The sequence below is a fragment of the Haliotis asinina genome, chromosome 13 (genome assembly GCF_037392515.1).
Source record: "Haliotis asinina isolate JCU_RB_2024 chromosome 13, JCU_Hal_asi_v2, whole genome shotgun sequence".
NCBI lineage: Eukaryota > Metazoa > Mollusca > Gastropoda > Lepetellida > Haliotidae > Haliotis > Haliotis asinina.
Genome location: NC_090292.1, coordinates 32,071,158 through 32,084,868, shown reverse-complemented (window position 1 = coordinate 32,084,868; position 13,711 = coordinate 32,071,158). Strand labels below are relative to the sequence as shown.

Here is a 13,711-nt window from a genome sequence, read left to right as displayed (position 1 = left end):
GACGGTCTGAAGCTAAGTCTCTATATAGTTGGCGGTCTGAAGCTAAGTCTATATATAGTTGACGGTCTGATACTAAGCCTCTATATAGTTGACGGTCTGAAGCTAAGTCTATATACAGTTGACGGTCTGAAGCTAATTCTCTATATAGTTGACGGTCTGAAGCTAAGTCTATATATAGTTGACGGTCTGAAGCTAATTCTCTATATAGTTGACGGTCTGACGTTAAGCCTATATATAGTTGACGGTCTGATACTAAGCCTCTATATACTGTAAATTTCATGATTTACAGTAGTTGACGGTCTGAAGCATGACGCTAAGGTGATATATACATGTTCATAGTGCTATGCCCTGGATTCGGTCTGAGAGAGAATGAAAGTGTGAGTATTGTTTTAAGCCGTTTTAGTTTCATTCCAGTACCATCGCAACGGGGGACACCATAAGTAGGTTTCACACATTGTACCCGGGAGGGAAATCGAACCCAAGCTTTTGATAGACCAACGAAGGTTTTAGATGTAAAGTATATGCTACCACAAGACACTAATCACACGCACATACGCACGTGCGCACGTATGCACGTGTGCACGTACGCACGTACGCACGTACGCACGCACATTACCAGTCCACCTGAATTATCGTGGTAGATAACAGCACTCATACACATTAATTTTGTACTACTGAGCCAGCGCTGATTCATCTGACGCCATACTGACAGAAGTTGTCTTGTTTGAGGATAATGTGTGTCTCGTTTGTCTCCGTCAAGGTTCTACTCGGGAACAGATTAAACACAATCCCCAACGCACAGGTAGAAGCTCATCTGTACAGTGAAAGACAGGCACTCAGTCTCAGTCTGGATTTCATGCGCCACCGCCTTCAAGATGGCCGCTGGTCATGTGATCTCGTACCGACTGACCACGTGCCCAGCGGGAGACGGATAAACTGCCGAGGGTTACCTGAAGAGTATGAGACAGGCACACTGTGTATACATGACAGAATATGACACACGCCCCTCTAACCATAATCCCGCAATAGTTAACTTTTATACTTATTTGGGTTTAAAATTACATAGATCCGGTAGGTTGATACACGCCATCAAAACATTAGTGGACTCAGGAACTAAGGCTGTGTTTTGTCTCTTGAAACAGGCCAGAAATATTAATCTTCCGATAGACTGTTTAATCCGGGCTTTTGATGTAATGGTTGTCCCCATTCTCTGTTATGGGTGCGTAATCTGGGGATATGAATCATTGGACATTATTGAAAAAGTTCATCTGAAGTTTCTGAAAATCATCTGTAACCTTAAAGTGTCTACCCCAACTTACATGGTTTATGGAGAAACGGGAAGGTACCCTCTGAGAATTAAGATGGTAAAACGATTGATTAAATATTTGCACACCCTTGCAGTACCTAAAATATTAAGCGTTAAATTATCCCACAGTTTACACAACTTTGTTACTCTACAAAAAAGCACCATGGCTATCAAGATAGGTGGCTAAATTTTGTTGAATGTACATTGAATCAGCTAGGTGTTAGTAACATTTTCAGAAACCCAGAATGTATTAACACCGAATGGCTGGCCTTAAAGGTAGACCTAGTTTTAAAAGATCAGTTTACTCAGCGTTGGATGTCTTTGATGAATAAAAGCTCCAAGACTCTTTATTATAGATCTATAAAAGACTCCCTAATATTTGAACGTTACCTTTTTCTTCCAATCAATGTTTTTATGCCAATTTTGAAATTCAGGACAACTAACCACCATCTACCCACTGAGACCGGCCGCTGGGAGGGTATAACTAGAGAACATAGAACATGTAAGCTATGCGACTCCCCAGCAATAGGCGATGAACTTCATTACTTACTGCGATGTATTTACTTTAATGACATTAGACTAAAATATATCCCTCCACGATACCTCAAATGGAAAAACTTGGCTACCTTCCGCCAATTAATGTGTACAAAAAAACTGCAGAATTGAAAAAGCTGTCGATATTTATTAATTATATACTGTCACACTTTAAACATTAACTATGCCCCATCTTGCAATTTGTCTATGCAGTCCGATTTTCTGTACTCTTGTACCACCGCTGAGTGGTTGAAGGAGAATAAAGAAGTTGTTTGTTTGTTTGTTGTTTGTTCAGCTCTTTTAAAAAGAAAATACTGTCACAGGACAAAAAACATCCATGAAGCTGGGATTCGAATTTTTGGGTTTAGTTTAACATGCGCCGTAACCAATTGACTTCAGCACGGTCATCCACGTCTGATTGAAGAATGAATTAAAAATTACTGAATTAAAAAAATAAAGTTAGCTGATAGGCAGACAGACTGACGTGGAAGAGATCATACACGGATATTTCTTTTTGTTCTGAAGCGCGATAACTATTTTTTTGAAATGGTGTCGACCCGTGAAGGTCCCGGGGTAGAATAGGCCTTCAGCAACCCATGCTTGCCATAAAAGGCGACTCAGCTTGTCGTAAGAGGCGACTAACGGGATCGGGTGGTCAGGCTCGCTGACTTGGTTGACACATGTCATCGGTTCCCAATTGCGCAGATCGATGCTCATGTTGTTGATCACTGGATTGTCTGGTCCAGACTCGATTATTTACAGACCGCCGCCATATAGCTGGAATATTGCTGAGTGCGGCGTAAAACTTAACTCACTCACTCACTCACTCACTGAAATGATGTCAGGACAAACTTCTCGCTTCAAGTCTAGCTCACGACTAATTGTGTGGCTTAAAAGTACACTGTAACCCAGCATCGGTCAGAAAATTTAAAATCCGTGCTTCAAGAAGCATCCTCCAGTGTAGTTTGCCGCACAGTACCTTATTCTCCCTGCTGCCTAGTCCTCTCTGGATTGTTAAAGCTTTAAATGAAACAAGTCTAGATTTCCTCAGGTTCTGAATCTCCCTTCTCACCTGTGATCAATTTAAATGGAATCACTTATTACAGTCAGAATTATATATCGTCAGAGACAAAGCGTTAGTCTTCCACGACGCGGAGTCTGACTGGAGAAAGAATGGAAAAACTATATATCAGTTAGTTCAACTGTGTTAGGTGAAGGCCGTAGTTTTCCAAGCTAGATTCAAATGGGCGTCAGCTCTCCTTTTGAAATGATGGTGCGTTGCAAACAACCAGTCGCTTACAAGCGATGTACAGCGATTGACCTGACAGAGGCCGGAGCGCTAAGTTTCATGCAGCCGCCATTTTTCAAAGAACAATAAACGCTTCGAACCGTTGCAAGCCCGGAATAAGCTTATTTGCTTACTCTTTGCTTACTCTAAGCGATTTTCGGCTTGCAACGCACCCTATGTATTAATAGTCTAACTACCCGCTTCCGGTCTGGTCAACTCTCCTACCCAGAGTTCCATGCCGTCAGGCAGCACAGTACCTCTGCCACAGGCCAAACAGACTTGAGGATTCGTGTCATGTTACACAGTCCATTCAATATAATGTACACATTTCTTAACTCTTTTATTTTTGATGATTCAATACATGCAATTAAACATCGTTGTTAAACTGGTTTAATTTCAGTAACACCATTCCTTTGTTTACAAGTGTTGTACGGCTCCACGTGCTGTCACCGAAGCCTTATGGAGAGCAAACGATTCAGCCAATTTGAAATATAAGTATCTATTGTTACAAACCTTACTGTCGCAGTTGTAGCAGAATTACGCAACAGTTAAACAGCGTGAAAACCGCTCCGAATCGCTTGCTTTATGCCAGTCTGTGCTTATTTATGAATATGCGCGTTTGTTTACAAACAAGATCACGTGATATGCAAATTAGCTTGTGGCAGTGATGTTATGCCAAGTCATCGCTGCGTCGGAGTATGGGCGTGATCGTCTTGTTCCGAAGGGCGATAACTCTCCATTTGAAATGTTGTAAACGACAATCCAACTACCCGCTTCCGGTCTAGTCCCCCGACGAATTGTGCGGCCAGATATTATTCCAGCCTCGACTAGAAGATTTAGTGGTACAATGATGAGTCCACTGCAGTGAAGCTACAGGTTAGCCTAGTGGGTAAAGCGTTAGCTCTTCACTCTGAAGACACTGGTTCGATTCCTCAAATGTAGCGTACAATACAGATCCTGAAACAAACATATCAAAGAAAACCCATGCAATTCTAGATGACCAGTTTCAGAAAATGAAGAAACTCTCTGGTCACCTTTTCATCATATATTTTATGATTATAATTATAAAAAAAACAGCAGCAGAATTCTTTTCTGTAAAATATGTTATTTTAAGAGACTACACGATAGTCTACGATACATGGTGCAATGCTTCGTAATATGAGTCGTGATATTGCAACAATGCTATCAAAAGCTGGTTAGAAACCGTACTCAGTTCGTAGATTGTAGCTCAGCAACCAGCGATGGTTGTCTCCCTTTGCAGGGACGCAACAGTCCCGCACGGAATGACTCGGACGTAACCTGAACCACAGACGCACAGCTATATTTTAGAGGACAGAAATAAAAGGTATAACAGACATAATTTAAACCTAAACGGTCGGACAAACTCAACTATATACTAGGAAATTGGATTTGAACAAAACAATACAAATAGAAAGAAAACATTACGATGGCACAAATGTCGCCCAAACACTGCAAAATTGTCGAAAAGACAACTAAATACCCTAAACTACACACCAAAAATATCTTGTTTATTTAATTTCAGCCTGAATAAAAAAATGCGTGTTCATTTATTTATTTATTTATTTATTTATTTATTTATTTATTTATTTATTTATTTATTTATTTATTTATTTATTTATTTATTTATTTATTTATTAATTAATTAATTAATTAATTAATTTATTTATTTATTTAATGAATTATTTTTTTTTATATTTCTTTTTATTATTATTTTTTTATAAACCTCAACTCTTTCAGTTACATATTCGTGTCATTAAACTGTATGTCATTCGGTTCTACTTGAAGGTGTCACGTTAGCTATTTGAAAAACCGCCGTAATTTTATACAGTCTTTATAAAATAGCTTCTTTCTTTTAGGGCAATGAGTTATACTGTCTGGAAGCCAGTTGGCATTATCTCACGATATGATAAACTTAAAGGGTCTTATCTCCCAACACGTGACATGCTTTTCACTACAACTGTCTCCTCGGTTGGGTTCCCAAGCATCAGAGACTAGAACATAACCGCCTTTTTTCAGCGTAAAGTTTATAAACAATCGGCCCATTTCACTCCTGCTCGTGCTGGCAGCTCAAAGGCGCTATATATAGATGGACTAGTGCTGTGTTTGGCGTCAAACAACAATCACACAAACGAACTTCACCACTCTGGCATCACATCCTTTCTGACATCTAGCATCCCATCCACATCCCTTCTGAGATCTGGCATCCCACCTACATCCCACCTACATCCCTTCTGAGATCTGGCATCCCACCCACATCCCTTCTGAGATCTGGCATCCCACCTACATCCCTTCTGAGATCTGGCATCCCACCTACATCCCTTCTGAGATCTGGCATCCCACCCACATCCCTTCTGAGATCCTTCATCCCACCTACATCCCTTCTGAGATCTGGCATCCCACCCACATCCCTTCTGAGATCTGGCATCCCACCTACATCCCTTCTGAGATCTGGCATCCCACCCACATCCCTTCTGAGATCTGGCATCCCACCTACATCCCTTCTGAGATCTGGCATCCCACCTACATCCCTTCTGAGATCTGGCATCCCACCCACATCCCTTCTGAGATCTGGCATCCCACCTACATCCCTTCTGAGATCTGGCATCCTACCTACATCCCTTCTGAGATCTGGCATCCCACCTACATCCCTTCTGAGATCTGGCATCCCACCCACATCCCTTCTGAAATCTGGCATCCCACCCACATCCCTTCTGAGATCTGGCATCCCACCTACATCCCTTCTGAGATCTGGCATCCCACCTACATCCCTTCTGAGATCTGGCATCCCACCCACATCCCTTCTGAGATCTGGCATCCCACCTACATCCCTTCTGAGATCTGGCATCCCACCTACATCCCTTCTGAGATCTGGCATCCCACCTACATCCCTTCTGAGATCTAGCATTACGCTCACACCCATTCTGAGACCTAGCATCACATACACTTCCCGTCGTCCTCTTAGAACTGAATCTAGTTTTTTTTAGGATTTTTTTTTACAAAACCCCCATTCGTTCATTAATAGAAGTATTTTTTATTCACCCTTAAACGCAGCTTTATGTCGAACTCAAGTGTTACCAGTTAGCAACCAAACCTGTTTAATGAAACAAAAAACGTTCAGTTAAAAGACCGCTGTATTTAAAATCGACGTTTTCAGTCGGTGCAAGTACAGGGGGTTGGGGGTGATCCGAGGTGCTTTTTGCGTCAGTGACTCGTCACTGTAAGACTTAGATTTTATCAAGCGTTAAAAGTTTACAAAACCCGACCCGACGCACCCGAGGTAATCCGACACAGACACCATGCATACAAAAATGTGTCCCTGTGATAAGCAGTGGTGATAGGCACGGAAACTGAAATAGGCTGTTTACAATTTTACTTTAATGAACAACCTTGAGCCGTGAAGCAAGTCTAATGCCTTGAATGAATGGAGTCAATGACCGGCTTTTACTCTGGTTCTTTGATTATTTGAGGGAAGGGTTTACGCCCCTACAGTCGATAACGCCACACTGTATAGACGGGAGCCTAGTGTATAGCCTTGGCGTGCTGCATTACATGCGGGAGGCGAGTCTGCTTGACATTCGCTTGCGGAAACTGACAATTCCTTCGGAAACCAAATATGCGGAAGTTGAAATCCTCGACTGGGCTCACACACAGCCAACTTAAAGTACAGTTTGGTTAACATATTTTAATTTTTCATAAACCTTTTTTTCCTGATGTATTTTCAATTACTGTCAAGATAAACATTAAATGATATTTAATTTTGAGGAACATTCCTCTAATCCTTGGTTCTGTGAGGAAGTGTACACCATATATATTGCTTTTGAAGAATATATATATGTATGTATGTATGTATGTATATATATATATATATGTGTGTGTGTGTGTGTATTTGCGATTAATTTCTTGTCCCATATTTGAAGAATGTGACCTGTAATACATAAAAGCTCATCGAGATATTGATTGGTTATTGATTACATAGGGATATCATTCTCCATGCTGCAGTCCAAGGTCGTGACAGGCGACGGCGTGAATCAGGTGGTCAGACTCGCTGACCGTTTGTACCTTCTACCAATGCTCATGATGTCATTCACTGGATTGTTTGTTACAGAAAGAGAGAGACAGAGAGAGAGGGGGATGGGGGCAGTCAATGTGAGAGAGAGGAGAAAAGGGGAAGAGAGAAAATGAGGAGAACGAGAGGGTGGAGGAGAGAGAAAGTGGGAGCGACAGACTGAGACAGGGAGGGGGCCAAAGTGTGTGTGTAAGAGAGAGAGAGAGAGAGAGAGAGAGAGATCGAGATCGACCAGCTCGTGTTTCAAGACTGAGCGTGTTCCTTAATGTATCCTTATACAACAGCTGATCTCAGTCAAAGTGAAAGAGAGAGTTAGGAAAGAGTGAGAATTGGGAGGGGGTGGTCGGGGTGGGGGTGGTGGGGATCTCCACCAAAAATTGTGTACTCGTGAACAGCTCGTGTTCCAAGAACGAGTGTGTTCCTTGTAACATACAACAGCTGATCTACCCCAAACCCGATGTACCGCCTGTGTTTCATGAGCGAGTGTTCACGATAACACTATACTCAGTATTTTTAGTGCACATGCGGTGAAGGGACCATGTTAACGGACCGAACCTAATACCAGCTGTAGGCGATTTACAACGCCGTGGTCAGGCCTTACTCTGTCCGTCAGCTATAGCTGGGATACAGACAAGTCTCCTGTTGCTGTCTTCTATAATGTCTGTTGGAGAGCTGTAGTAAATCAAGATCTGTATACAGGCAAAGCCAGCCCGTCTTATCCAACGGCTTCGCCCCTTCCTTGTCAGGGTTTGGGCTAATTTTACAACGCCAGTTTGTAATTATTGCCCGCATTTTGTGACAAACGTTGTTACAGAAAAATGTATAATGTTCTTGCAAACCCAAGAAGATACATTATAAAAGACGAATCATCCTCCATGATGCAGAGGATTGTGTTCAAAACAAGTATATACAGAAACAAGGACTGAATTGTGATTTGGTTGAAATGCGACGCAACGAGTGAGTGAGTTAAGTTTTACGCCACATTTAGCAACATTCCAGCCATGTCATGGCCGGAAACACCAAAAATGGGCTCCACACATTGTACCCTACGACGACGCCATATTGCTGAGTTGCATAATGATGGGTGTTCCATGTGACGCTAAGAAAGAATCCCCTTTCCCCATCCCGTATAATATTTATAATTTGATGTATACTAAAATTATTAGCAGAACCTAACACAGTTAATAGAGAACTCACAAAAATAACCAAAAGCCCCCAAATTTAAATACAATATATAGGGGCTCGCGTTGCATTACCTATGTTAATATGCGGAAGAAAGAACTGGAACGAAAGGATCTCTTTCCGAAAGAATGAAAGTCTTCCGTTACCAATTCCTATAGTAATCACCTGTCCCTGATATCATCAAATCAAACCCAAACCACCCATTAACTCTTTAAAAAAGTAGGGGAACTGTACTTTCAATGTACGATTGTCGAAACTGGGAGATATATGGGACTGAATCAATGTTGATACAATAATACACGGATTTCATTCAAAGCAAAGCTGTTCGTTCAGTTCCCTTGTCAGGTGACTGGAGTATGACATGAAAATTTACAGTTTTCAGTAGGCAGTGTGTGATTTGACCTTGAAAACCCTGATCATGCACTGATGCAAGAAAATTATCAGAAAAAATGGTCTACAGTGATTTATCGACCTGCCTTAAAAACGTCAAGATTAATGACACCCCATGCACGTGCTTCCCATGCACTGTGTTTGTGTGTGGTGATAACGTGAAATGATGCTACATACACAAGAAGAACATCATTGTAACGTTCCTCAAGGGGTTTTCTTTCTATCAGACTTCACAGTTCCGGTTCCCCTACTTTTTGAAGAGTATAGAATGGACTGACATCACCCTTGTGGCCAAAAACCAGGTGGACTTCACCAAACGAAAACTCGCCGAAGCCACACACAGGGGATGTAGGGTAGCCTAGTGGAATAACCGTTCGCTCGTCATGCCGAAGATCCGGGTTCCATTCTCCACACTGGGACAGTGTGCGAAGACCATGTCTGATGTCCACCACAGTGATATAGCTAATAGCACGACTCATATTCACACCAAAGACTCCGCCATACCGGCCAAGAAACAAGCATACCCGATACAGTCCTAGACTAAGACCTAGTCTCTGAAATGAGCATACTTTACTGAAAAAGGTTCATAGTAAACATACAATAATATAATGAAATCGAGCACTGAGACTTTCTTTCTCGAAGGAAATCGAGACTTGCTTGGGCTTTCTTGAATATATTTGCTTCAGGGTCTGTACTACAGATTAATACAGTCCATTCAAGTCCTGAATGCGTAGAAAGTGTTGATTACCAGTTTCAGTCTGACAGTATATTATAAACAAATTTAGAACCAACTGTTTCCTGCAAAATATGTTAATTTTGAATTCAGTGATTAGATGTTGGTCTAATCAAACGCTAGACTAACACCCTGTCTCTGAAATAGACACAATTAACAGCCAAAATAGATCATAGAAAATAACAAATTAAAAGAGCCCTGATATTTTCTTCATCAGACTGTGGAAATCTAGACTTGCCATATATTCTAGACTTGCATGGGCTTTCTTGGGTATATTTGTTTCAGAGCCTGTATGACACACTGATCAACCCAAATCCAAGTCGCACCAATCACACCAGGGTCCAAGGACACTTCATTCTATCCTCACTACCGATGAACGGTACAATACATCTTCCCCTTTATAAACCACCCCGTTGATTTCTATATCGCCATAGCTGCCAATCTAAAAACTATACCAGTGAGTTAGATGAAAATGGGCACAAGGGCCTGACGAAGTCCAGTCGAAAAAGGGTTTTCACATTTTTAAACACTTTTTGAGGCCGGAGAATGAAGACAGATCATTCACATACAGGGATTGGATAAAACAACTTTGACAATTAAATCAAGCCATTTTTGTTTAGAATTAATAATGGACCATTATCCATGAATCTATGGCACCTTTTTATCCAACGAGCTAACTGCCCCATGGCCCTTGTCTTTCTAAATTAAAGCACATAACAGCATTAGTTTTCAAGCAAAACAAACATTTTTCTTAAAATTGAACGTTTTCCCTTTTTCTCGTCAACTGTTTTATCTGCTTACTGCCTATCTGCTTATCAGCTTATTGCTTATTGCTTATTGCTTACTGCATACGTCTTATCTGCTTATCTGCATATCTGCTTACATTCAGTATCTGTGCTTTGCCTCTACTCTATGTTACATTCGCGCTTGACAGACAAACGGGATAGATTTTTTTTTATTTAAGTCTCATCTAGATACGTGTCAACATTGATCAGATACGTTAATAAAATATGCAAGTAAAATATATCGAGCCATCCCATGGGGTTATGAAGATAACATTGCACATAAAAAAACCAAAACAACTTAGGTAAAAAAAAACTGTTTCAAATAAATTTTAAAATTAATGGCTAATAGATTAAAGCATTAAAACATGTATACATTATGTAAAAAGTCATCATTTATATAAGATAGTAGAACGCTTGTATAAAATAACAAGGCAAGCTTGGGCAGCAGTGTGTAAGACGACCGACTATAGGAGCATGTAACACCTACTTTATCAGTATCACAGAGATGGGTAAAATCTACAAACTTGGCATTGCTGATTTCTCTCATGTTGAAAACCGCGATACAAGAATATGCATCGAAACGCCGCACTCTGGAGTGAGTGAGTTATTTTTACGCCGCATTCTGAGTGGTATTTACGAAGCTGAGAAATACAATCTTGACAAACAACTTCCCTATTTCTAGGAGAATACGCAGGAACCTAGTATTTATTTCGAGCAACTGAAAGCGCGTCATATCAATTGTGTACGCGTGTGTTTGCGTTCTTGTGTTTGCGTTCTTGTGTGTGTGTGTGTGTGTGTGTGTGTGTGTGTGTGTGTGTGAAGGGCGTACCTACCATTATGAAAAATGGGCTTACTCATAATCTTTGTTACAGATCACCATGGAAGTTACACAAAACTATCTGAATTTTAAGCCTCGCAACCTGCCTGGTTTACATGAAAAAATGGCTTGCTACGCGCCTGCATGTGGGGACTAACCTAAGGTTATTACACATATTTTATTTCGTGACAACCGTATTTTATTATAAGCATTTTCAGAGACCATATAATCCATTATTTGGTCTCAGGGATTTGCACTAAACACATCCTGTACAACCAGTTCGATATATCCGTTAATTCGGCACAAGCGTATTTCTTTTTCGTGATAAACGTAGTGTATCTATTCAATCCTATTCAGTGGTCTGAGTATATTGGATACATAAACTACCCCTTTTACTTCCAAGCCGTGTAAATATTGGATATCCAGGCATTCAATATGAACAAAATCCTCCACCACCAAACACAATCACTCTCACAGTCAATACAGCACTCCTCGCGCTTCTCGTTTCGCTGTCGAGACCATTGTAGTACCACGTGATTGCAAGGTGAAGGACCGCCACTTGTCTCAAGGTCACCCGCTGCTTACCCTGCAATGGATACCCAAGCGAGCTGACAGCACAGCGAGTGTTTAGAATGCGATTTTGCAGATGTGAAATTTGAGATTTCGGGATGAAAAAGAGGAATAAAATCGATTGCTACGCAACGAATGATGGCCGCTGCACTGTTGTACCGTGTTGTCGCTCTTCCATTACAGTTCTAATATGGTTGGTAGCACAGAATATCAATTTATCTGGGATTGTTTCCTAAATAAAACTGCACATTCTGTTCATTGTATTGTTTTGTAACAAAAGCCACAGACAGATGTACTGTGAGTTTTAAAGTGCATCAGGTTGTACGACAGTCGGGACTGACACCAACAGATATGATAATCCACGATATATTTTTGTAGATGGCATTTTAGTTTTGTACTCAAATAATGTGTGGTGAGGCTAATTTTGTTTGTTGGCAGGGGAGAGGTTTTACCGGTGAGTGTGTGAACTGCGATGCAGAGGGTAGAGGGTGTGGCCCGCACATTTAGATAACATGCAGCTACGGGGGGATCTTGTGTTTGAGTGGAAAACTAAGCAGTACGGTGAAGAGTTATTGATTTGTTTTTTGTTTTTTGTTTTTTTTGTTTGTTTTGTTTTGTTTTGTTTTGTTGGTATATTTCACAGGACGATGGCTGGGGTAGCCTAGTGGTTAAAGCTTTCGCTCCTCACGCCAGAAGTCCGGCGTCGATACTGCGCATGGGTTCAATGTGTAAAGCCCATTTCTTGCGTCCCCTGCTTGTTGTTGCTGGAATATTGCTTAAGTGGCGTAAAACCATACTGGATATTTTTTGTTGTTGAGACACTAGGGTGTCGATTGGGTGGGGGGGGGGGCATAGATACCAGTGATGGTGGTAGTGATGGGATGATAGTAATAGTGATGAAGGTGGTGATGGGATGATAGTAATAGTGATGATGCTGATGAAGGTGGTGATGGGATGATAGTAATAGTGATGAAGGTGATAATAGGATGATAGTAATGGTGATGAAGATGGTAATGAGGGTGATAGTGGCAGTGGTGATGAGGTGATAATGGTAATGGTGATGGTGATAAAGAGTGAGATGAGGGTGATAGTGGTAATGCTGATAGTGATGAAAGTGCTGATGGGGTGATAGCTGTGATGATTCCGGTGATGGCTTTGATACTGGTTGCAGTGATATTGGTGATAGCGATATGATGATGGTGTTGGTGATGGTGTTGTCGTATGTCATACAGACATTGAAAGCAAATCTTCTCAAGAAAGTCCATACACGTCTAGATTTCCACAGATTCAAGGCTCCTTCTTATTTTATATCCTATTTACTATGAACTGTTTTTCCTATAACACATGCTCATTTTAAGGACTAGTTGTTAGTCTGATGGTGTTGGTGATGGTGCAGATGTTGATGACAAAGTGGTGACGGTGATGATGATTGTGGCGATGGTGAAGCGAGATGATGGCGATGGGCGTGGTAGTGATGACAGTGAAGGCGATGTAGTTACGGTGGTGGTGAAGGTGATGATGGTGGTAGTGGTGGCAAGATGATGACGGTGGTGGTGAAGGTGATGATGGTGATAGTGGTGGCAAGATGATGACGGTGGTGGTGTGAAGGTGATGATGGTGGTAGTGATGGCAAGATGATGACGGTGGTGGTGAAGGTGATGATGGTGATAGTGATGGCAAGATGATGACGGTGGTGGTGAAGGTGATGATGGTGATAGTGGTGGCAAGATGATGACGGTGGTGGTGAAGGTGATGATGGTGATAGTGGTGGCAAGATGATGACGGTGGTGGTGAAGGTGATGATGGTGATAGTGGTGGCAAGATGATGACGGTGGTGGTGAAGATGATGATGGTGATAGTGGTGGCAAGATGATAACGGTGGTGGTGAAGGTGATGATGGTGGTAGTGATGGCAAGATGATGACGGTGGTGCTGAAGGTGATGACGGTGATAGTGGTGGCAAGATGATGACGGTGGTGGTGAAGGTGATGATGGTGGTAGTGGTGGCAAGATGATGACG

The 13,711-nt window shown here is 41.5% G+C and overlaps 1 protein-coding gene across 1 annotated transcript; it reads left to right on the top strand.

The window, feature by feature from the left end:
- The first annotated feature begins 733 nt into the window (after positions 1 to 733).
- LOC137259510 (protein mono-ADP-ribosyltransferase PARP4-like) lies at positions 734 to 13,234 on the top strand. The gene is made up of 5 exons (XM_067797148.1): positions 734 to 898; positions 5,321 to 6,020; positions 7,255 to 7,295; positions 9,015 to 9,135; positions 13,089 to 13,234. Exons 1-5 carry the CDS (start codon positions 734 to 736, stop codon positions 13,232 to 13,234), a joined length of 1,173 nt encoding a protein of 390 aa, XP_067653249.1.
- The last annotated feature ends 477 nt before the right edge of the window (positions 13,235 to 13,711 follow it).